At 43.3% G+C, this 25,090-nt stretch overlaps 1 protein-coding gene across 5 annotated transcripts in view; it reads right to left on the bottom strand.

Moving 5' to 3' along the window:
• Positions 1-7,901: 7,901 nt before the first annotated feature.
• Positions 7,902-25,090, bottom strand: part of CNR2 (cannabinoid receptor 2) — a 36,736-nt gene continuing 19,547 nt past the window's right edge. For 2 of the 5 annotated variants that reach the window (XM_019981420.2, XM_019981410.2), the window contains one exon: positions 7,902-10,226. In XM_019981420.2, coding sequence (XP_019836979.1) covers positions 9,096-10,181 — 1,086 coding nt within the window. In that variant the 5' untranslated portion in view covers positions 10,182-10,226 and the 3' untranslated portion in view covers positions 7,902-9,095. The other 3 variants (XM_070776665.1, XM_070776671.1, XM_070776680.1) reach the window with 3 other exon arrangements.

The raw sequence follows: 25,090 nt of genomic DNA, 5'->3' as shown, positions 1-25,090 counted from the left end.
GGATTTACATTTTGTTCAACTAAAGGGAGAGAAAGGGAGGGCTCCATATTCATGAAAACAGAGGCATGGACCTTGCTCAGTATATCCCTTCCCAAAAGGGGTGAGGGAAATTCTGGCACGATCAGAAACTCGTGTGAAAACAGCACAGAATCCCAGTTGCAAGATAAAGAATAACTGAAATAATACCTTTTGGCTCGTCCAGACAGTCCTATTATGGAAGCAATTCGGGAAGAAAGTGGGCCAGGGGCTTCAGTAAGCACTGAATAAGTTGCCCCAGTATCTAAAAGGAAATCGATGGGTTGGCCCCCCACAATTATTAATACCCGGGGTTCCTCAGATGTAATTAGGACGGGAGCTTGTGTGGGGACCCCCGGGCACCTTCAGTCCTGATTGTCTTGAGAGTCTGACCCCGGAGACCTACGCCTCTGGGGGCAGTCTCTCTTCCAGTGTGGTCCTTTGCAGACAGGACATGGAGCCGGGGGCAGCTTAGATGCCTGAGGGCAATCCCGCTTGAGGTGCCCCTCCTTTCCACAGTAGTAGCAAGCCCATCCCTTTTCACCTGGGTCCCTCTGGGCATTTTTCTCAGGATGTTTAAGAACGTTTTTCATAGCCATGGCAAAGGCTTCCGCCTTTTCCCTCATCTTTTTTTGCCTTTCTTTTCCTCATATTCCCTACCATAATAGACTGAGCCAGTTGTAACAGAGTATCTAAAGACTGATTTGGTCCTTATTCCCATTTTAATAGCTTATGGCGGATATCTGGAGCCAACTGAGTGAGAAATCTATCCTTTAAGATCACTTTTCCCTCTTCACTTTCAGGATCAATCTCAGTGAATCTGCGAAGGCCTTCTCTTAGTCTGTCTAGGAGTTTACCAGGAGCTTCCTTCTCCTGTTCTATGTCTGCTAATTTGCCATAGTTTAAAGGCTTAGAACGCGCCTGCCTAAGTCCCTCAAGAATACATCTAACAAAATGACTGATCCCATCTTCCTTTAGCTGTGTTGTAGTCCCAGTCTGGTTCTATAGTTGGGACCGCCTGATTCCCAGTGGGGAGGGCCCCTATCTCGTTCTCCCTCTTCCCTACTGATTCATTACCAAGCCACTCATCTCCATAAGTAACCGCTTTTCCCAAAACTCGAGTCTTTGACTCGGGAGTCAGCGTTTGTCCCCAAGATATACATCACATCCTTCCAAGTGAGGTCATAAAGCAGAGTAACACCTTTAAAAGCTCTAATATATTTTTCTGGGTCCTCTAAATAGTCTCCCAGATCCTCCTTGATTCTTTGTATTTCTTGATAAGAAAAAGGCTTATTAACTCTCACAGACTGATTGTTTCTCCCGGTGGGTGTTTCATAAAGAGGCAACAGCTTGTGTGGCTGTTTCTCAGTCTCTCTGGCTGCTTTGCACATATGATCCCAGGGATAGATTTGAGAAACCAGTTTTTCTTCTTCTCTTTGTCTCCTGTCCTCCATCTCATCTCTTACTTCAATGGTCTGAGTTTCTACTGAAACCAGAGTAGTCTGAGGTGTACTGAGATAGGAGTTGTTTGGACCTCCATGTGGGCAGTTTGAATCTCAGTTTGGATTTCCACTGAGACCAAGGCAACCCTTCTGAGGGGGGTTCTCTGGCTTTCAGTTTTCTCAGCTTGGAGCCCCAGGTACGGGGGCAAAGTAGGAGGACAGGAGGGAGCTGAAGGTTTCACGCCCAAATCTATACCCTTAGGACACAAGTCTGGCATATTTCGCAGAGAGAAAAAGGGCAACACTTCTAACCATTTCCTTTGTTCCTTACAGAACCGGTCTAATTGTAGAACAGTATCATACCCTCCAACTGGCCACCATTCGCCGTCCTCCAATGGATACCGTGGCCATGCAGTATCACATAGGATGACCAGGTGTGTCTCCTTTAAGCCCTGAGGGTCACATCTATCCCAGTTTTTCAGGATGCAGTTCAAAGGAGTGAGGCTGGAATTGTTAGCTCCCATCTATAAAAAAGAAAAAAAGCGACCAGCACCATTTTTCTACTGGAGGCGTCCCTCCCTGCTCTAGATGGGGGTGTAGACAGACTTTACACCAAAAGCTTTTCCTTCCTGGTCGGACTTAGTCTGCCCCTTACCAACGCAGGCGCCGTACTCGTCCCTCCTGGTTCTACCACCAAGATGGGGTGGGGATGTATCAGGGGTAGACCTGATAGCATCCCTACTTGACGTCCAGCTCTTCACCCTTAACCTTGCTTGCCTCTGATGTCACCCGGGGTGAATCAGAGTAACCTTCCGGAATGCCTCCCAAGCTAAGACCACTGGGGAAAACATTTGTCACCTGAGTGCCTGTGCACTACCCTGAGTATTTCCTAACCACAATAAGACCGATGCGAACATAAAACTGAGATGTTCTTTCCAAGCATCACCACACCAGTATAAGAGCCTCCTCCGATCCACTAAGAGCCAGCATTACCAAAGGAAAAAACCCATTGCAGTCCCAATCTGATTAACCTTTAACCTCAGAGATGTTCTTGGAGCTAGAGCTCCATCTAGCTTCTGAACTTTCGATTCCTAGCGAGGCTAGGCGCTTTCTTGACTACCAATCCAAGTTTGGGACCTAAGCCACAGTACACAGTAACAGTATAGATCACACATCCATTGAAAGTCTATGATCCGATAGATTAGGTTAGTACTTCTAATTCCCAAGGAGTTATGAAATGGTCAAAGAGACCGAAAATTTGACCAAGAAAGGAGAGTTTGGTCCACACACTTTGCCCATTTCTGGTCGGTTCCCGAAGGAGACATTGGGTGCCTCTTGGCATTGGCTGGTTGGTATAAACCCCCTACAGGTTTCTGCCATAAACCGTATGAGATCACCGTGGAACCGCAGAGCAGGGCTCCTTACTTGCTTCACGCAGGGCATGTCATTCATCCACACAAGCACACTGTAGAGTTAATAAAGCATGGCAGAAAATGTGTTCACTAAGAGACAAAGAACTAGAGCTCCAAGCATCCTTACCTTGTCCTGAAGGATCCTGGACGAGCCCTCAAGATGAAAGGTTGTTGTTGAATCACATGAAGACACTGGGATTCTTGGCCCCCGGAGGAGAAGAATTCAATCTGGGGCCAGAGACGAGGCTTGATCTCTCAGAGCTTTTGTGTAACAAAGTTTTATTAAAGTATAAAGGAGATAGAGAAAGCTTCTGACATAGGCATCAGAAGAGGGCAGAAAGAGTACCCATTTGCTAGTGTTAGCAATGAAGTTATATACTCTCCAATGAATCCAAAGAATGTCTGGAGGTTGTAAAGACCTCACCAGACCTACTCCCATAATTTACATTTTAAGATAACAGAATTAGCCAGAAGGCTTAATCCAGTGACTGTCCTCAGGCAGGATACATTATTGTTATATAATCCTTGTAAAGACCAGGTCTACTCCCATAATTTACATTTTAGGATAACAGAATTAGCCAGAAGGTTTAATCCAGAGACTGTCCTTAATCCAGAGACTGTCCTCAGGCAGGATAAATTATTGTTATATAATCCTAAGGAACGTAGAGAAGGAAAAAAAGTTTGTCCTTCTTTCTCCTTGAGAATTCCAGACCCCTCTCTCCTTGGGGACCCCTAGACTTCTTATCCCAGAGAAGGCATTGGCACCCCACTCCAGTACTCTTGCCTGGAAAATCCCATGGATGGAGGAGCCTGGTAGGCTGCAGTCCATGGGGTCGCTGGGAGTCGGACACAACTGAGCGACTTCACTTTCACTTTTCACTCTCATGTATTGGAGAAGGAAATGGCAGCCCACTCCAGTGTTCTTGCCTGGAGAATCCCAGGGACGGGGGAGCCTGGTGGGCTGCTGTCTATGGGGTCGCACAGAGTCGGACACGACTGAAGCGACTTAGCAACAGCAGCACACCCCTTATCAACCTGCCTAGGAAATGACTCTCACTTTCTTCACAGTCCAACTCTCACATCCATACATGACCACTGGAAAAACTATAGCCTTGACTAGACGGACCTTTGTTGGCAAAGTAATGTCTCTGCTTTTCAATATGCTATCTAGGTTGGTCATAACTTTTCTTCCAAGGAGTAAGCATCTTTTAATTTCATGGCTGCAGTCATCATCTGTAGTGATTTTGGAACCCCAAAAAATAAAGTCTGACATTGTTTCCCCATCTATTTCCCATGAAGTGATGGGACCAGATGCCATGATCTTCGTTTTCTGAATGTTGAGCTTTAAGCCGATTTTTCACTCTCCTCTTTCACTTTCATCAAGAGGCTTTTTAGTTCCTCTTCACTTTCTGCCATAAGAGTGGTGTCATCTGCATATCTGAGGTTATTGATATTTCTCCCGGCAATCTTGATTCCAGCTTGTGCTTCTTCCAGTCCAGCGTTTCTCATGATGTACTCTGCATAGAAGTTAAATAAGCAGGGTGACAATATACAGCTTTGACGTACCTCTTTTCCTATTTGGAACCAGTCTGTTGTTCCATGTCCAGTTCTAACTGTTGCTTCCTGACCTGTGTACAAATTTCTCAAGAGGCAGGTCAGGTGGTCTGGTATTCCTATCTCTTTCAGAATTTTCCACAGTTTATTGTGATCCACACTGTCAAAGGCTTTGGCATAGTCAATAAAGCAGAAATAGATGTTTTTCTGGAACTCTCTTGCTTTTTCCATGATCCAGCGGATGTTGGCAATTTGGTCTCTGGTTCCTCTGCCTTTTCTAAAACCAGCTTGAACATCTGGAAGTTTGTGGTTCACATATTGCCGAAGCCTGGCTTGGAGAATTTTGAGCATTACTTTATTAGTGTGTGAGTACTCCAGGTGTTTCTTGACTTCCTACTTTTGCATTCCAGTCCCCTATAATGAAAAGGATATCTTTTTTTGGGTGTGAGTTCTAAAAGGTCTTGAAGGTCTTCATAGAACCATTCAACTTCAGCTCCTTCAGCGTTACTGGTTGGGGCATAGACTTGGATTACTGTGATATTGAATGGGTTGCCTTGGAAACAAACAGAGATCATTCTGTCGTTTTTGAGATTGCATCCAAGCACTGCATTTCGGACTCTTTTGTTGACCATGATGGCTACTCCATTTCTTCTAAGGGATTCCTGCCCACAGTAGTAGATATAATGGTCATCTGAGTTAAATTCACCCATTCCAGTCCATTTTAGTTCGCTGATTCCTAGAATGTCGACGTTCACTCTTGTCATCTCCTGTTTGACCACTTCCAATTTGCCTTGATTCATGGACCTAACATTCTAGGTTCCTATGCAATATTGCTCTTTACAGCATCAGACCTCGCTTCTGTCACCAGTCACATCCACAACTGGGTATTGTTTTTGCTTTGGCTCCATCCCTTCATTCTTTCTGGAGTTATTTCTCCACTGATCTCCAGTAGCATATTGGGCACCTACTGACCTGGGGGGTTCCTCTTTCAGTATCCTATCATTTTGCCTTTTCATACTGTTCATGGGGTTCTCAAGGTAAGAATACTGAAGTGGTTTGCCATTCCCTTCTCCAGTGGACCACATACTGATGGTAGTAACATAAATTTGTGCAACCACTGTGGAAAATAGAATAGAGATTCCTCAAAAAACTAAAATAGAGCTCTCACATGATTCAGCAATTCCTCTCCGCTAATCCAAAAAAATACATGAGCCCCAATGTTCATAGCAGCATTATTTACAGTAACTGGAAGCAACCTAAATGCCCATCAACAGATGAATGGATAAAGAGGCTGTGGAATGGAACACCACCGAGTCATGAAAAAGAATAAATTCCTGGCAGGTGCAACAACATGAATAGACCTGGAGGCTATTACGCTAAGGGAATAAGCCAGACAGAGAAACATGAATAGTGCATATGTTCTTACTTATGTGTGGAATCTAAAAAAACAAACAAACAAAAATGAACATAACAAAACAAAAACAGACTCACAGTCATAGAGAACAAACTAGTAATTACTGGTGGGGAGACAGAAGCAGGGAGGGACAAGAGGAGTTGGGGTTAAAAGGTACAAACTACCATGTATAAAATAAATAAGCTACAAGGATATATTGTACAACACAGGGAATATAGCCAATATTTATAATAAATTAATGGAATTTTTTTTTGTCTAGAAAAATGTTGACTCATTGTTTTATACCTGAAACTAATGTAGTAATAACATTGGAAATCAGCTATACTGCAAATGAAAAAAAAAAAAAAAAAAAGACACCCAGAAATAAAGAATGGGGAAAGGCCATGTGAAGATAGAGGCAGAGGTAGGAGTTATGCTGCCACAAGCCAAGGGACACCAGGAGCTGCCGGAAGTTGGAAAAAGCGAGGAAGTGTCCACATACTGGGAGCGTCCCAGGTGGCTCAGGGCTAAAGAACCCGCCTGCCAATACAAGAGACGCAGGTTTGAACCCTGGGTCAGGAAGATCCCCCGGAAAAGGAAATGGCAACCCACTCCAGTATTCTTGTCTGGGAAATCCCATGGACAGAGGAGCCTGGCGGGCTACAGTCCATGGGGATGGCAAAAGAGTTGGACACAACTTAGCGACTAAACAACAGCATCCTTCCCGTGAAACTTTGGAGACAGCATGGCCCTGTTGACGCTTGATTAGTTTCTAGAGTCCAGAACTGTGAAAGAATAAATTTCTATTGTTATAAGCCACTCGGTTTGTGGAAAGTTGCTGCAGGAAGTTAATATAGGGCACAAAATGAAGTATGTTGAGACATAATGATAAGGTTGCAGCAATTTGCTGTTGCTGCTAAGTCGCTTCAGTTGTGTCTGACTCTGTGCGACCCCATAGACAGCAGCCCACCAGGCTCCCCTGTCCCTGGGATTCTCAAGGCAAGAACACTGGAGTGCGTTCCCATTTCCTTCTCCAATGCATAAAAGTGAAGAGTGAAAGTGAAGTGGCTCAGTCGTGTCTGACTCTTAGCGACTCCATGGACTGCAGCCTACCAGGCTCCTGCGTCCATGGGATTTTCCAGGCAAGAGTACTGGAGTGGGATGCCATTGCCTTCTCCGAATTTGCTGTTATGAAAATTTAATATTATTATTAGATTTATTAAGTCATATTACCACTTATACTTTATACATATTTGTCACTATTAGACTTATTATTATTGAAGTCTGATTATTATTTGTAGGCTTGTTTATTATTACTATCCGAATCAAGCAGAATTTGACTGAACTGGGCCAAGAAGTTAGTGGTAAAGAGGGTAGGCTTAGCAGTCAAACAGAACTGAGTTGAAAACCCCAGCTTTGGGTACATATCAGTAGTGTGATCTCAGTCAAGTGATTTTTGCCTTTTAGACATTGTCCTCATCGGTAAATTGCGGCCACCAAACTCTCTTCATCAGATTATTGTGAGACTGAGATTCCCCATTTAAAAACACTTAGCCCAGGAACTTCCCTCGTGGTCCAGTGGCTAAGATTCTGCACACCCAACGCAGGGGTCCGGGATTCAATCCCTGGTCAGGGAATTAGATTCCACATGCCGAAACTAAGGGATCCCCAGTGCCACAGTGGAGCTGGAAGATCCTGTGTGTCTCAACTAAGACGCACTACAGCCAAATAATTTAAAATACATAAAAGCACTTAGCCCAGTGCCTGGCACACAGTAACATCTCAATAAATGCCAGTCAACTCATGACCAAAGCACATAGTAGGTCTACTCTACTAAAGTTGCCTCAAATAATCTCTCTTCCACGGCCTTGATGATTTCTTTCTTTGTACCACCATCAACTTTCTTTCTTCATTGGGTCTATTCCCAGCAGAATGTAGAATGTGAGCCCCATTAGACAGGGGCAGAGTCTCATTTATGGCTGGACATCCAGGATCTAGCACAGAGCCTAGTGTGTATTGGTGCGATGGTTGGATGAATGAATGAATGGCAAACACCTGGTCTTGTAAATATTAAATGAAGACACGTTTAATCAATACATTTCCTTTTATTCCATCTGTAGTCCCAAATAATTGCATCAGAATTCTTATGCATCCTCCTCACCATCAGCAATTTCTCCTGCCTACTGCTTTAAGCCCCTTTGGTAGGAATCCAGCCTCCCTGATAATGTAAAACATGGGTATCCTGGGATCTTCAAAAGCATGGGGCTGAATCCTTGCTGGAGCTGATGGACTGTGGGACATGAGCCCTATGCTTGGCACATGGTAAGGGAATTTCCCCTTCCTCCCACTTGCTCTGTTTATTATTTGTTATAGGGTTCAGGTGGAAGAGGAGACAAAGGGGCTGAATTGAGGGATGGCTGGGAACAATTCGGGGATTTATAAAACCTTTGTGTATATCTTCCTTTTTCTTGGAGTTGGATTAGACTGGCACACTGCCTGCTTCCAGTGGTACCACCAAAAAGGACTTAGCAAGACCAACAGAATTCTCTGAAGATTCTGCATGCCAAGTGATCCCAGCCTCCTCTGTATTCCCCAGGTCCCTAGGAGACACTGTGATTGTGGATGGGGATTATCAGGGTGTCAGAGAGGGCCACTGCCCTAATAATAAGATGCTCTGAACTGGAGACTTGTCAGTTACCTTTGCAAGAGGGGGATCGACATCCTTGATCCTCATCGAATTTTAGTTCTTGGCCCTCTGTGGGAAGGGTGACCTTCAGGTAGGGCCTTTCATAGCTCTAGAACCAAGGAGGCCCCTAACAGTTAAACAGGAAGAAGGGCTGTCCAGCCATCCCATCTGATATCCTGAGATCCCAGGAGAATGATTCATTCTTCCCAGATCTCCTCCAGGTCCCTCATTGCTGAGCGTAAAAGCTCCACCTGGCTCCTGGGGTCTCTGGAGAATTCAGGCACTAATCTGTTTTATTGGGAAGGTTGTTCTGACCTGCACTGAGCCTGTCCCAAGCCGCCTGCCTCCTGCCCACCTTGCCGCCCCTCACAGGGCCTGACTACCCAATAGACTGTGATCAGGTCATGCAGACAGGCATGACCAGGCTACCTTCCAGGGGTCAGTACCAACACTCAGTGGAAAGGGCTAAGTGTCCAGGCCTCTGGGGCTGGTTCAAGTCAGATGAGAGGACCAAGGCCACTCTTCCTCCTTCGGGGAGTGAAATGACTTCTGACTTGGCTGATTTCATAATGTGAAAGTGATCACATCAGTGATCAGAGCTCATCAGGCCAGGATAGCTCTCTGGAATCTAGCCCGGGGGTGGTTTTCACATCAGCCTCTGTCTCAGTGACTGAGGACCTGGGGATCTCTCCTTTTCCTTCTGGCCCAAGGCCCCTCACGCACTTCTTCCAGCGGGCGAGGCGGTGATGGGCAGAGGACCGGATCTCCCCGCTCCGCAGGGCATAGATAATGGGGTTGACCATGGAGTTGACAAGGCAGAGCAAGGAGCAGAAGGCAAAGACCTTCTTGACCTGGTCGCTTAGCCTGGCACCCAGGCTGTAGACCATGAGGGCCAGTACCGGGAACCAGAATATGAAGAGCACAGCCAGGAGCATCCCCAGGGTCTTAGCCAACCGCACATCTAGCCGCATCCGGGCTATTCCAGACAGGTGTCTGTCCCGGTGCTCAGCCAAGCTGGCTACGTGCTGATGGGCCTTCCAGAGGACATGCGCATAGGTGTAGATGATGCCGGCGAAGAGGGCGGCGATAAACAGGAGCCAGCCCAGCAGATAGTCATTGGGGATCAGGGGGAAAAGCTCAGAGCAGGGCCTGGGGCAGCAGGTCCATCCCATGAGGGGCAGGTAGGACACCAATGCGGCGAGCACCCACATGATGCCCAGGGTCACCAGTGCCCTCCTGCGGGTGAGTAGAGCTTTGTAGGTTGGCGGGTAGCGCAGACAGAGGTAGCGGTCGATGGCAGTCAGCAGCAGGCTGCCTAGGGAGGCTGTGAAGGTCAGAGTCACGCTGCCGATCTTCAGCAGGAAGACAGCTTTGGAATCCACGCCATCGAAGACGTGGAAATGTACAAAGCTGGAGGCAAAGACCACACTGGCCAGAAAGTCGGCCCCAGCCAAGCTGCCAATGAACAGGTAGGAGGGCTTCTTGCGGAGCCGGTGTGAGGACCCGATGAGGTAGAGAACAACCAAGTTCTCCAGGGCACTCAGCAGGCCCAGGAGGGTGCACAGTACCGCGATCGCGATCTTCTGGGGACCGCTCAGGATCATGTACTCCTTCATGGGGTTGAAATTCAAGCCATCGCTGGAGCCATTGGCTGCCTCTATCTTCAGGCATATCTCCATGGGGTGGGTCCCTGGGCTTCTGCTGGGCTTGCCAAGAAGTCTTTGCTGTAGCACAAGAAGAAGAGATGAGTCTTTTTCAATCAGTGCAATGACCTCACACAATCACTGCCAAGTCACTTCAGTCGTGTCCGACTCTAACTGTAGCCAAACTCTTCACCCGAGCAGATGGATCATATTTGTTGCTCTCTGCGGTGTCCCTAGTGTCTCAGACCATAAAGAATCTGCCTGCGATGCAGGAGACCTAGGTTCCATCCCTGGGTGGGGAAGATCCCCCGGAGAAGAGCAAGGCAACTCACTCCAGTATTCTTGCCTGGAGAATCCCATGGACAGAGGCACCTGGTGGGCTACAGTCCACGGGGTGGCAAAGAGTTGGACACGACTTTGTGGCTCACACCTTCACTTTGTCACTTTCCCTCTATTTTACCCTTTCTCCATCCTAGTGAGGATGTACTAGGTCTGTGCTGGTTGCCTTAGGAGAGGCATGTGGGAATTCAAGAAGCTGAAAAAGTGAAAAAAGTGAAGTCGTTCAGTCGTGTCTGACTTTTTGCGACCCCGTGGACTGACCCCTGTCCATGGGGTTTTCCAGGCAAGAGTATTCCAGGCAAGGTTGCCATTGCCTTCTCCAGGGGATCTTCCCCACCCAGGGATCAAACCCAGATCTGCTGCACTGCAGGCAGATGCTTTACCATCTGAGCCACCAGGGAAGTACATCAAGAAGCCAAGGTGGCCTGCAAACTATATGATCTCACATATATGTGGAACTAAAAAAAAACCCCAAATTAATTCAAAGATACAGACACTAGCTTGGTGGTTGCCAGAAGCAGGGATTGGTGGGAGGGTGGTGTGGATGAAATGCCTTTCAATTATAAAAGTACAAGCTTTCAATTATAAAAAAGTCTTGGGGATAGCTACTAATACTATATTTGAAAGTTGCTAAAAGAATAGATCTTGAAATTCCTCATCATAAGAAAAAAACTGCAACTGTGTAATAATAAGGAAATGGCAACCCACTGCAGTACTCTTGCCTAGAAAATTCCATGGATGGAGGAGCCTGGTGGGCTACAGTCCATGGGGTCTCAAGGAGTCGGACACGACTGAGCGACTTCACTTTCACTTTTCAATGACTTATTACGGTGATCATTTCCCACTACGTACAAATATGAAATCATCATGTTATACACCTGGAAATAGTATTATGTCACATGTGAATTATACCTCAATAAAGTAAAATAAGAAATAAAAGTGACTTGCAAGCTTTTTGGGTTTAAGCAAAAAACTACACTAAAGGCTTCATTTTGAAAGTATGGACATGGGGTCGCTCATTTTGAAAGTATGGACATGGGGTCGCTCTGACTGGGGTCAGTCAGACACGACTGAGCAACTGAACTGAACTGAACTGAAGGGTCAGAAACTGAAAGGAGGGCTTCCCTGGTGGCTCAGTGGTAAAGAACCCGCCTGCCAATGCCGGAGACGCAGATTCAGTCCCTGGTCTGGGAAGATCCCACATGCTGGGGAGCAGCTAAGCCCACAGGCCACAACTAGAGCCTGTGCTCTAGAGCCTGAGAGTTACAACTGCTGAAGCCTGCACGCCCTAGAGCCCATGCTCAGCAACAAGAGAAGCCGCCACAATGAGAAGCCCATGCACTGCAGCTAGAGAGTAGCCCCGTTCTCCACAACTAGAGAAAAGCCTGCAGAGCAATGAAGGCCCAGAAGAGCCAAAAATAAATAAATAAAGTTATATTTAAAAAACTGAAAGGCAATCAAAACCAAGAAAAAAATGGAATGCAGAGTGATAAGGTGGAGAGTTTTTTGCATTTGTGTTTTATTTTGTTTGCCAGTTTTGGTAAGTAAGATGCTGAAGGTTTAACAACTTTTTAGGGATGGTTAGACAAGACTTGGGTTTCACAGCAGTAGAAATGCTAGATAAAATATAGGAGTCCCGATAAATTTGAATGTCAGATAATGAATCATCTTTAGTATAAGTATGTCCTAAGTATTGAGAAAAACAAGCAGGGCACCCGAATATTGTAAGGGACATTATTAGAAAGCAAACTTCGAATTTCTCTAGAGGGATATACTCTCTTATCCAGGTCACACAAGATTTCCACATATAAAGGCCCAGGGAATTTGAGCTCATGATGCAGAATTACAAAATGCACAAGTAAACATGAAGAAGAGTTAGCAGAAATGTCATACGGTAGAATTAGACTTCCAAGAACTTCATATAATTCTTGGGTTTATGTTATAGAATATGTATATAGGCTTTTTCTTTTTCTTGCAGCACGAAATCTTAGTTCTTAGTTCAGGGGTTGAACCCATGCCTCCTGCACTGGAAGCACGGAATCTTAACCACTGGACTGCCAGGGAAATCTGAATACGTTTAATATGATTAAACAATGAGGAATCAAAACCATGATTACTTAGTGAGAGGCGAGGCAGATTTGAAGAAGAATCAAGTAGAATTTCTGGAAGTGAAAAATGAAGTCACTGAAAACGGAAAGCCTTAAGAGGAGGTGAAAGAGCAGAAGAGACTAGGCAGCCAAAAGCTCTGATCTGGAAAGTGGATCTGAGGAAACTTCTCAAAAGGCTGCACCAGGAGATAGATGGGAAATACGGAAGAACGGTTAAGAGACAGGAAGGATCAACAGAAAAGGTTTAAAATATATCCAACTGGAATTTCAGAAGAGAAGAATAGAAATTGGTGGTGGGCATTGGGGAGGTCATATTCAAAGAGATGCTAGTGGAGAAGTGCCCAGAATTCTCCTGGATGTGATTCCTCTGATTCAGAAATCACAGTGAACTTCAAGCAGGTTTTTTTTTTTTTTAATTAACTGTAGTTGATTTACAATGTTGTGTTAGTCCCAGGTGTACAACAACATGGTTCAGTATATATATATATTTTTTTTTTCCAGATTCTTTTCCATTATAGGTTATTATAGGATATTGAATATAGCTACCTATGCTATACAATGAAAAAAGAAAAAAAAAGTGCTAGTTGCTCAGTCCTGTCCTGATTCTTTGTGATCCCTGGACAGTAGCCTGCTAGGTTCCTCTGTCAGGAGGAATTCTCCTGGAATTCTCTGGAATTCTCCAGGCAAGAATTCTGGACTGGGTTGCCATGCCCTTCTCCAGGAAATAAATAAATAAAAGTCAATAGTGTTTTATAAAAATAATATTATATTTATATATACATACCTTTTCAGTTTCTTTTCCATTGTAAGGTATTACAGGAGATTGAATATAGTTCCCTGTGCTACACAGTAGGACCTTGTTTATCCATTTTACATATAATCATGTGTTGAGCAGAATTTTTAAAACAATGAATTCCGCATTCACATATATTGTAATAAAACTTCAGAATGCCAAAGACAAAGAGAAAAAATTAAAAACAATCAGAGATTAAAAAAACACAATACCTGCAAAGGAATCACAATGAAATTTAAAAGCAGATTGGCCAAGAGCAATAATAATAGCCAGAAGATAGATGGCAAAAAGCTAGCTGTCACTCAAAATAATACAAATAGAATTATTCACTAACAGACCTTCACTGAAGAAAATCTAAAGGAGGTGCCATCAGAAGAAGGAATTCTCCGTAGAGGGAAGGATAGAAAGGCAAGAAGGAATTGTGAACAAATAAGTGAATAAATGTATGAGTAAATAAAAACATGTCTGTATAAAGCAATAATAGAAGAAGCACAAGCTGGTATCAAGATTGCTGGGAGAAATATCAATAACCTCAGATATGCAGATGACACCACCCTTATGGCAGAAAGTGAAGAGGAACTAAAAAGCCTCTTGATGAAAGTGAAAGTGGAGAGTGAAAAAGTTGGCTTAAAGCTCAACATTCAGAAAACGAAGATCATGGCATCTGGTCCCATCACTTCTTGGGAAATAGATGGGGAAACAGTGGAAACAGTGTCAGACTTTATTTTTGGGGGCTCCAAAATCACTGCAGATGGTGATTGCAGCCATGAAATTAAAAGACGCTTACTCCTTGGAAGGAAAGTTATGTCCAACCTAGATAGCATATTCAAAAGCAGGGACATTACTTTGCCAACAAAGGTCCATCTAGTCAAGGCTATAGTTTTTCCTGTGGTCATGTATGGATGTGAGAGTTGGACTGTGAAGAAGGCTGAGCGCTGAAGAATTGATGCTTTTGAACTGTGGTGTTGGAAAAGACTCTTGAGAGTCCCTTGGACTGCAAGGAGATCCAACCAGTCCATTCTGAAGGAGATCAGCCCTGGGATTTCTTTGGAAGGACTGATGCTAAAGCTGAAACTCCAGTACTTTGGCCACCTCATGTGAAGAGTTGACTCATTGGAAAAGACTCTGATGCTGGGAGGGATTGGGGGCAGGAGGAGAAGGGGACGACAGAGGATGAAATGGCTGGATGGCATCACCAACTCGACGGACATGAGTTTGAGTGAACTCCAGGAGTTGGTGATGGACAGGGAGGCCTGGCGTGCTGCGATTCATGGGGTCGCAAAGAGTCGGACACCGCTGAGCAACTGAACTGAACTGAACTGAATAGTGACTGAGACTGATTTGGAGGGGATAAAAACAGAGTGCAAGTAAAATTGTGAATGACAGTAACATAAGCCGAGAGAGAGGAATAGAGCTGCAGCTTTATTTAGGAAGTGAGTAACGGTATTGAACTGTGGTGCTGGAGAAGACTCTGGAGAGTCCGTTGGACTGCAAGGAGATCCAACCAGTCAATCCTAAAGGAAATCAATTCTGAATATTCATCATAAGGATTGGAACTGAAGCTGAAGCTCTAATACTTTGGCCACCTGATGCAAAGAGCCAACTCATTGGAAAAGATCCTGATGCTGGGAAAGACTGAAGGCAGGAGGAGAAGGGGACGACAGAGGACGAGATGGTTGGATGGCATCACTGACTCAATGGACATGAATTTGAGCAAGCTTCAGGGGATGGCAAATGACAGAGAAGCCTGGAGTGCTGCAGTCCATGGGGTCACAAAGAGGTGGACACAGCTGAGTGACTGAACAATAACAAACGGAAATGATCTAATTTAGACTTTTAAAAATCAGGCATCAGGACTTCACTGGTGGTTCAGTGGTTAAGACTTCACCTTCCAATGAAGGGGTGCAGGTTCGATCCCTTGTTGGGAAGCTAAGATCCCACAAGCTTCATGGGCCAAAAGGCCAGACATAAACAATAGAAGCAACATTGTAACAAATTCAATAAAGACTTTTAAAATGGCCCAATAAACTTAAAAAAAAAATCAGGCATCATCCTGGCAACTAAAAATTGGCACTTACCAAGAGCATTGCCAATGAATGAACAACAAAGGCATTTGCCATCTGCCTCTACAGGAGATTGAACCCTGCTGCTATAGCTGTTGACCTTCAACAACCCCTGAGGGAGTTTAGGGTGGAGTGAGGCACCCTGTGCTCCAGGGAATCTGGTGGGACAGGTCTTTAGATAGTTGGATGTTTTTAGGAACGGATTTTATGATATCAATCCTTGCATCTCCTCATATGTACAGAAGCCCTAAATCCCTTCATGTTGACATCAGATCCTCATAACTAACAAAAAACCTTTGTAAAATGAGTGCTTTGTGGTATCGAACTCCGCCTTCTCCAGAACCTTATATATTGACTTTCCGCCAAGGCCACTTTGGAGAAGTCTCTCAGAGCTATCTGAGATGCTGCCTCCCGGTCTGCAGTCCTCGTTTTGTCCCAAATAAAACTTAACTCGCCACTCTCAAGTTGTACATCTTTTTTAGTCAACAGTTATTGGGACCACGAAGGGACCCAGAGTGAACTTCCTTCCTTCAACTGGACTCCACGAGGAACTGGAGCTTTGGTACCAGCAGCGGCCCCTTGTGCCCATTCTTGGGGAGTGCAGATGAATTTGGGTAAATCTCTCCTAGTTCTTTGGAGAAGGAAATGGCAACCCACTCCAGTATTCTTGCCTGGAGAATCCCAGGGACGGAGGAGCCTGGTGGGCTGCCGTCTATGGGGTCGCACAGAGTTGGACACGACTGAAGCGACTTAGCAGCTCCTAGTTCTCGAATCTGCTGTATTGGTTGAGATTCTGAGTTTTATTTGGCGGTGGAGGAGGTTCCGGCCCCCTCCCAGTAGGAAAGATACTGGTGAGGAGCCCAGGTGAAACATCCAGGGCATACCCACTCATGGTCTAGACACTGAGTGGGGCTTGGTTGAAAGATACTGAAAAATCCCCACCCAGGCAAAAGATACTGGGTGGGGAGCTGGCTGGAAGATGCCAGGGGAATTACCCACCCAGTGAAAAGGTACTGGGTAGGGGGACTCAACTGAGGAAAAAAATTAAGGAATACCCGAGGCTCAGCTTAAAGATGCTGAGGTTGCTCCGTTGTAGGGGACCAAATGGTCTTAGCAAAGCGATAAGAGGCTGATCTGACACTTTTCCTCAATTCGACTGCCATTATAGAATTTGTCAGTATAAAAGTGAGGAGAATATATGAGAGCTTTGCTCCAAAGAAAAGGGGCAAGACTCCTCCCGGTTGGTTTCGGTTTTCTCAAGTGACTGAGGAATTTACGGGAGTGGTGGAAGCCTAGTCCTCATACTGTGCAGTGGTCCCATAGGGAAACCCACTAGTTAATCAAAATACTTTTTCATCTGGGGATCACACATAAGAATTGGCCGTTCAGCCACCTGAGCAGCCATGGTGGTCTTAGATTGCTGGAGGCAGAATCTGAGACACGCAAGAGGAGCTGAAATGACTCTGGGATGACTCCTAGAGGAATTAAGCTCACAAGCAGCAGATGGGCCCACTACACAAGTTCACTAGTGATTTTTATCCCTGACAAATTCAGCTTAAAATGGGAAACGGAATCTCTCAAAAATAGAAATCAAGGAGTGTCAGAAAGCCAGCATCTGACAAACACTCCAGCCAGATTCATGTATAATACCTATGGAGCTCATACTCGCAAGTACCTAGTTAATTGAAGAAATTGTACTAAAAGAGATCTCAACCTAAAATGGCCAAATTGGGGTCTTTTGATATTTCAAAATTGATAGTTTTGCATGCACAATCAGAAAAGGCCGGCTGTGCTTACTCTGACTGGTATCTAGAAGCTTCTAAAAGAGGAAATGATAGAGTAACTTCTTCACAGGAAACCAACAAGAAATTGCTTGAAACTGTACCAGAACTAAAAAAGGCTGCTAGCAGTGACTCTGCCAGGTCTCAGGTCTAGTGGAACTGGGAAGTCACGTTTGGCATTTACATCATTTGGCTTTTGATTTCTGGGTATCTCTTTGCCTTTTGTTTCAGAGTGTGACTCCTGGCTGGTGAAGTTCTGGTTTGGTTTGGTTTGAGTGTGCAGACGTCTGGTACATACTACTCGAGCTAATATGGGAATTGCTCATTCTAAGGTTCCACACTCCACCTGGTAACCCCTTGGAAAAACAGATTTTTTTTTTTTTTTGACTGGTCAATCTATAGCTATGACAAGAGAAACGGCCTAAAATATTAGATCTTTATTGACAATAGGATAGGAAAATGGACTAAAGTTCCCTTATGTCTAGGACTTCCTTCTGTAATTAACAGCCTGGGGGTCTGATCAAACTAAGACCCTCACTTCCCTAGAGGGACAATCACTGCTGGGACCAATCTGCCCTTGATATAAGGACCGAGTTGAGCACTATCTGGTCTAAATTCTGGCGATAAAACTATGATCACAGATCATAATTTTATCATAAAAAATATTATTTTTGACAATGTGGTCACAATATTCTTTAGACTCCAGAGAAAGCTTGAAGAAAAAAATTATCTTTTTAAGAATTCTTGCCCTTAGGAAATAATTCCGCCTGGAATGCGGGAGACCCGGGTTCGATCCCTGGGTCGGGAAGATCCCCTGGAGAAGGAAACGGCAAACCACTCAATAATCTTGCCTGGAGAATCCCATCGAGGGAGGAGCCTAGTAGGCTACAGTCCATGGGGTCACAAAGAGTCAGACACGACTGAGCAACTTCACTTTCTTTCATACCTTTAGACCAGAGCTCTCTGGATCACTCTAGATCATCTCTAATTCCTGAAACCAAAAGGAAAAAAAAAAAAAAATAAAGGGAACAAAGCCTTTTAAAATCTTACTCTAACCCCCCCCCCGCTTTTTTTTTTTACAAGTAGTATTCATAACTGAGTTTGGAAATTAAGCAGAATATCTTCATTGTACCTAGGTTTAATATAAGTTAACTATTATTATATCTGTTACAAGTTTGTCAGCAAGGAAATTACCTCGAGTGAAGAAACTTCTAAAAAATATTAAGAATAATTATTCTTTAGGAATATCTGTCTAAAATAGTCTCTCCAGATTGGGGTAACTTGAACTTCTAAGGGTTGTGGTAAATTAAGTGTTGGAAGTGTATTGAATAGCTAAGTCATTTCCAAATAAAATAAGATTTTGAAACATTTACTACTGAACACTAATTTCCTTTTACAGAGAAACTAAAGATTTCTGGGATTAAAAATGAATGGTATTTGGGGTCATCCTAAAATGTTCTAAGAAAGCAAAGGGTTTAGAAATTATCACTGGTATTTATGCTTACCAATCTATAAAATGCTCAAATAAAAGTCAGTTCTTGGTTGCTTAAGGGAAGTAGGAAGTGTGTTTTCGGTAAAGAAGGTATGAGGAATGGAACTGCATTTTGTGAAGGGAAAAGGAAGTAAACCTGCCTCACAGGTGGCTTTTTAGGATGGAAGACCACAGTCATGGGTACAGAAAGCGATGAGGTTTGTGAAACGCGAACCGTGAAGAAAGAGCTTTGTACATAGTCAGGACTAAGTTTTTCTTTATCTCTTAAATGATCTGTTCTAAAATCTTTTATTGTTACTTTGACTAAGTGAATAGCTATTGTTTCACAATGACATATAATCCTATCTGACTGAGTTCTAAACCTTTTTGATATTTGTTGACAAAACTTCCTAAATCCTTCTAATGAAGATGTCTAGCTAACTTCTGGATTCTTCAGAGGGCCCCTGAAACACCCCAAAGAGAGATATTACACTAATTTGGCTGATTTTGTATACAGAATTACATGGAGAATATTGTCAAGTGAGTAATAAGTCTCGGGTTATATTGTATGGTAAATGTTACTAATATAGATATCCTAGAAACTGTATGATAGGACTTCCCTGGTGGCTCAGATGGTAAAGCGTCTGTCTACAATGCGTGAGGCCTGGGTTTGATCCCTGGGTCAGGAAGATCCGCTGGAGAAGGAAATGGTAATCCACTCCAGTACTGTTGCCTGGAAAATCGCATGGACAGAGGAGCCTGGTAGGCTACAGTTCATGGGGTCGCAAAGAGTTGGACACGACTGAGTGACTTCACTTACACTTACAGAAACTGTATGGAGTTCCTAAAATTCTGATATGTTTGGGTAAAATGTTATCAGGCATAATTCTAGTTACTATCTCAATATTGTCATAGCATTAACCAAGTTCTGTCTCTTCAAGAAGATTTATAAAAAGAACTTTTGAATAAATACCAGTTTCTGAACTGAGTAAGGATTCTAATAGAAAACCTGATGACTTCACAAAGGTTAACAAAAGGACTGAATGAACTGGTGAATATGCTTATAACTTTTATGGTTTCTATCTGAAAAACTACTGATTTGAATCTGTGTTTCCCAGGTGTAAGAAAAAAAAAAAAAACCTTTCCCTCTAATTATGGCAGTAGTTTGGTAAAATTATATTTTATAAACAAATTGAAACATTTATCTTTTCTCTCTTCTGAACCCTCCAGAGATTGGAATCTCTTAGTTTCCAGTAACTTTATCAGATAAGTTAGGAAGGTTATCTCAATAACAGGTACAGAAATCTCAAGGAATTTTGGAGACCTTGAGAAGGAAGGAATTTATTTAGATCTGTTAGGCAAAATCTGTGATAAGTCTTTGGCATGACTTTCCTAGCCCTGAAAGATTTTATTTTAAAAATCTGTGATAAGCTTTTGGCAAGACTTTCCTAGCCCTGAAAGATTTTATTTTAAAAGTTAAGTCTGAGACTATAAAAGTCTCAGCAAAGCAAAAAAGTCTATGATCAATTTTGGTTATATAAATCATGCCAAGTTTATTGAGACCAGACCTATATTACAAACAGGTCTTAATTAGGTTATATTTGGTAAAAATGATGGTGATTTTAGGGAGAAGGGGCTTCCATGGTGGCTCAGATGGTAAAGCATCTGCCTGCAATGTGGGAGACCCAGCTTCGATCCCTGGGTTGGGAAGATCCCCTGGAGAAGGAAATGGCAACCCACTCCAGTACTCTTGCCTGAAAAATTCCATGAACAGAGGAGCCTGGGGGGCTAGAGTCCATGGGATCACAGAGAGTCGGACATGACTGAGCGACTTCATTTTCTTTCTTTCTTTCTTTAGGGAGAAAGAGATGTTTCAATGAATGTTAAATCCCAGTTTGTTAATGGAGGTCTGTATCTACTAAGACTCATTTCCTGGATAGGTCTTTGCTGTTAGGGTATATTAATATAAAATTTAATTGAATTATTGAAGGACACTCTAGGGTTGTTTTGAAGTTTATCTCAGTAATCTGTCTTTGGATGAAGATCAGATGCCTCACACATAACCTGCAACCAAGACTGGAAGAAGATATAATTTAAGGAACTCGCTCCAACATGGATGGAAGGACCTTTCAACTCCATGGTACTCTTAACTAGCTCATGCCCAATGAAATCGAAGGGAAATTGACTCAGGTTAACTCCCACTTCCAAAGGCCCCTGAGCTGGACTGGTCTATAGAGAGGCCTGCTGACCTCAAACTCACCTTAAAATGATGCTCAAACAGAGGAAACTACACTACCCTAGGACGAGAAGAAGATGATGTCAGAAGCACAAAGCTTGCCCAAGATGCTGATTTGACTTGTGTGATCATTTATAATGTTTTCTTGATTCCTTGGACTTATGCCTATCAATCAAATGTTTTCTATCATGGACGTGATTCTATGCTAGTTTAAAACTCAATCCAATTGTTGGTTTGTGGCCAGTTACCTGTGCCTAGTACTTCTGGGTTACCTTGGTGGATTTCTGTTCTCTAGGGCTCTGATTGGATACCCCTAGGAAATTATTTTAGATGAGTGTTCAGTCCTGTTCTATCTATTCATTATATTACTAGATGGGATCCTCTCACCTGGCCAATTAGTAATACCTGCTCTGATGCTGGCCATAGATTTAAGTTTTCTCTTAGGGTCATTTAAACTCAATCGAGTAATGAGCTAAGTCTCAATAAAAAGTTAATTTCTCATCCATTAAAAGGAAAACTCCCACAATTATGGGGAGGATGTACATGGTTAACACCAGGCTATGGTCATTTAAGTTTCAAGGCTCCTCTATGTTGGGAAAGGTTAAATCATACTAAAAATGATCAACCTGGTAATTATGAGACAAGGCTGGGTACTTTATGAACTATGCCTGTTATTACCCTTAAAGAGAGTGATTGGTATGGAACTCAGTGGACTTGTGGCACTAATTTATGGCCTTGACATCTACAGGGATGGATATGAAGGTGTAGCCTGGGATTCCTATGAATTTAAGGTCATACTTGTTAACAAATTAGAAATGACCCCAACCAGTCTATCATTGGTATGATCCCAGTGGGTCAAAGATCTGTATTCTACTAGTATGACCATTTAGCAGCTTGTGTGTGTATGTGTGTGTGCCTTCAATGGGGTTGGAGGATGTAATTGATCATATCTAAGCCTTAACAACTTGCATAAGCTTTAAATGATAGTAATTGGGCTATTAGCCTATTGAATTCTGAGATCTCTATGATAAGAAAGGAAGCGCTACACAACTTCAAGGTCTTACAGCATCTCAGGGAGATGTCTGTGCTATAATTCAAAGTGAATGCTGTATTTTCATACCTGATAAATCTTTTAATGTAACACATTTGATGACCCAAATGAAAAATCAGACTTCTGCTTTAAAAGACCCATTCCGTCGTCTTGACGATCTTAAAAAAAAAAAGAAACTGGTTTGGTGTGGGAGGCTCATGGCTAAAATATTTACTTTTAATTCCACTAATGTTTTTAACTATACCATTTATATTTTGCTTGTTTCACAAGATTATTATCTCTTGTATTACCAAGTGTATGACTGAGCTTCCAACGAAAATGATGACTAGACTTGAAGCCGTTGATTAAATGTATAGTTCGATGTATGATCAATGATGGTGATAGTGTAACTCTAGGTATGAAAAGATGCAATGAGAGGAAATAGTTTCCTGGACCATAACTAGAAGAAAGGTGTCCAGAGGTCTTTGACTATTAAGATTTAATCCAGTAACAGCACATCGAGTGTCTTATCAGCAAACACCTTCAGAACTGGGAACGAGCCTTCCTAGCAACCCGGGACAAAATGGTCATGAAATGCCCCCCGAAGTTTGGTCAGATTGATGACCACAAGGGGGCCAGGTCAACTACAAATTGTCACTTACCAAGAGCATTGCCAATGAATGGACAACAAAGGCATTTTCCACCTGCTTCTATGGAGATTGAACCCCCTGCTGCTATAGCTATTGACCTTCACCAACCCCTGAGGGAGTTCAGGGTGGAATGAGGCACTCTGCTCCAGGGAATCTGGTGGGACAGGTCTTAATTTTATCAATCCTTGTATCTCCTCATATCTAGAGAAGCACTAAATCCCTTTATGGTGACATCAGATCCTCATGACTAACAAAAAACCTTTGTTAGCACTCAACCTAAATTGAGTGCTTCATGGTATTGAGCTCCCCCTTCACCAAAACCTTGTATATTGACTTCTCCCCACTGCTGCTTTGGAGCAGTCTCTCAGAGCTGTCTGAGATGCTGCCTCCAGGGCTGCGGTCCTCATTTTACCCCCAGTAAAACTTAACTCACAACTCTCAAGCTGTACATCTTTTTTTAGTCGACACCAGCAATGCAGGACAAAATGCTGATGAAATGGGCCCCAAAGTATGATCGGATTTATGACCACAAGGGGTGAACTACAAATCGGCACTTACCAAAGGCATTGCCAACGAGTGAACAGCAAAGGCATTGGCTATCCTCCTCTACGGAGATTGAACTTCGTGCTGCTGCAGTTGACCTTCAACACCCCCTAAGGGAGTTCAGGGTGGAATGAGGCACTCTGTGCTCCAGGGAATCGGGTGGGACAGGTCTTCAGATAGTTGGATGTTTTCAGGAATGGGTTTTATGATCTCCATCCTTGCATCTCCTCATATCTAGAGAAGCACTAAATTCCCTCACAGTGACAGCAGATCCTCATGATTAACAAAAAACCTTTTGTAGAATGAGTACGTCACGGTATTCAGCTGCCCCTTCACCGAAACCTTATATATTGACTTTCCCCCACTGCTGCTTTGGAGCAGATTCTCAGAGCTATCTGAGATGCTGCCTCCTGGGCTGCAATCCTCATTTCCCCACAAATAAAACTTAACTTGCAACTCTCAAGTTGTACATCTTTTTTTTAGTTGACAAGCTAAACATCCAACTCATGAAATTAGACAAAGAGCAACAGCAAAAATACAGAGAAGGTGGAAGGCAAAAATAATAAGAGCAGAAACTGATGACATGGTAAAACAACTGAAAATAAGATGCTCTGACCAAGACCGAAACTAGTTCTTTGAGAACATCATAAAACAGACAGACCTCAGGTAAGATTCCTCAAGATAAAGAAGAGAGCCTCCAAATAAGAAAAATATCAGGCATGAAAGAAAATGGTCAATTATCCTTTGAAAAGATGTTTAACCTCAATAGCATCCACAGAAAGGCAAGTTTCACTACCATCAGATCAGCCAAAAAATGAACCTGACACCCTGCGTATTGGAGAGGTGTGGAGGGCAAATGTTCAGTGCTGTGATGGGGGTGTGAGTTGGCACAAACACTGGTGAGCAGTTTCCCCAAATCTAATGAAGCTAAAGACAGCCACTGCCCTGGAATGCACCAGTTCCGCGCCTGAAAATGTTCAAGGATGTTAGTTTCAGCATTTTTGAAATAGCAAAAAACCACCACCAACCACAAAAGTCCAACTGGAAAATGCATAGATAAGTTATAGTACATGCCTACAAAGAACTACATAAAGCAGTAAAAAATGAACTAGAACTAAACTCATCAACAGGGGTAAATCTTACCAACACAACGTGGAGCCAGAAGACCGATCCCTTAGGAGAATGTAGAAGTCTTATAAAGCAGATAAAGGGAGCTGGAAGATAATGGCAGAGGAACTAGAGAAGTAGGAGGGAGGGCAGATTTTTTCCAGACTAGATTAGAAATCAATACCTTGCCTGAGGCAAAGCGAAAAAGCTGTTCCTCTCTGTAGATGTCTTGTGTATTCTTTACTGGCTGTTCTTCGGTCTCGAAACATTAAATAGTAAAACACTAAAAAGTAGTTACTATTGAAAAGTGGAAAAATAGCTACATTGAAACACAATAGTATTTTATAAAGTTTAAATATTTTACTTAATATTCAAAACAGGATTTATTATAGTTTTCTGGCACTCATTTAAATTTTGTTCCCCCAGTGAGACCCTACGTCTGGTCCTGTTAGAGGTTCTCAGGGGGTGGGAAGTGGGACGAGAGATGTCTGTGGCTTTCTGAGCAGTGGTTTCCTGGTGTGTCTGAGTGGGAAGACCTTAACCGCATTTTCATATTTTTGCTCACAATAACCTCCAGGGTAGGTATGCTTATGCTCAGTTTGTAGAGGAAGAAGACTTAGGAATGATAAACTCTTTGGGCAACCTGGACTCAATTTCCTTATTTATAAAATACAAATAATGTTGGTAACCTCATTATAAAGATTTAGTGAATTAATACATAAAATAGGGGACTTTGCTTGTGACCCAGTGCTTAAGAATCTGCCTTGCAATGCAGGGGACGCAGGTTCGATTCCTGCCGAGGGGCAACTAAACCTGTGCTGCAA

Source organism: Bos indicus, chromosome 2, assembly GCF_029378745.1.
Source record: "Bos indicus isolate NIAB-ARS_2022 breed Sahiwal x Tharparkar chromosome 2, NIAB-ARS_B.indTharparkar_mat_pri_1.0, whole genome shotgun sequence".
Taxonomy (NCBI): domain Eukaryota; kingdom Metazoa; phylum Chordata; class Mammalia; order Artiodactyla; family Bovidae; genus Bos; species Bos indicus.
This window is presented reverse-complemented; position numbering and strand designations above follow the sequence as displayed.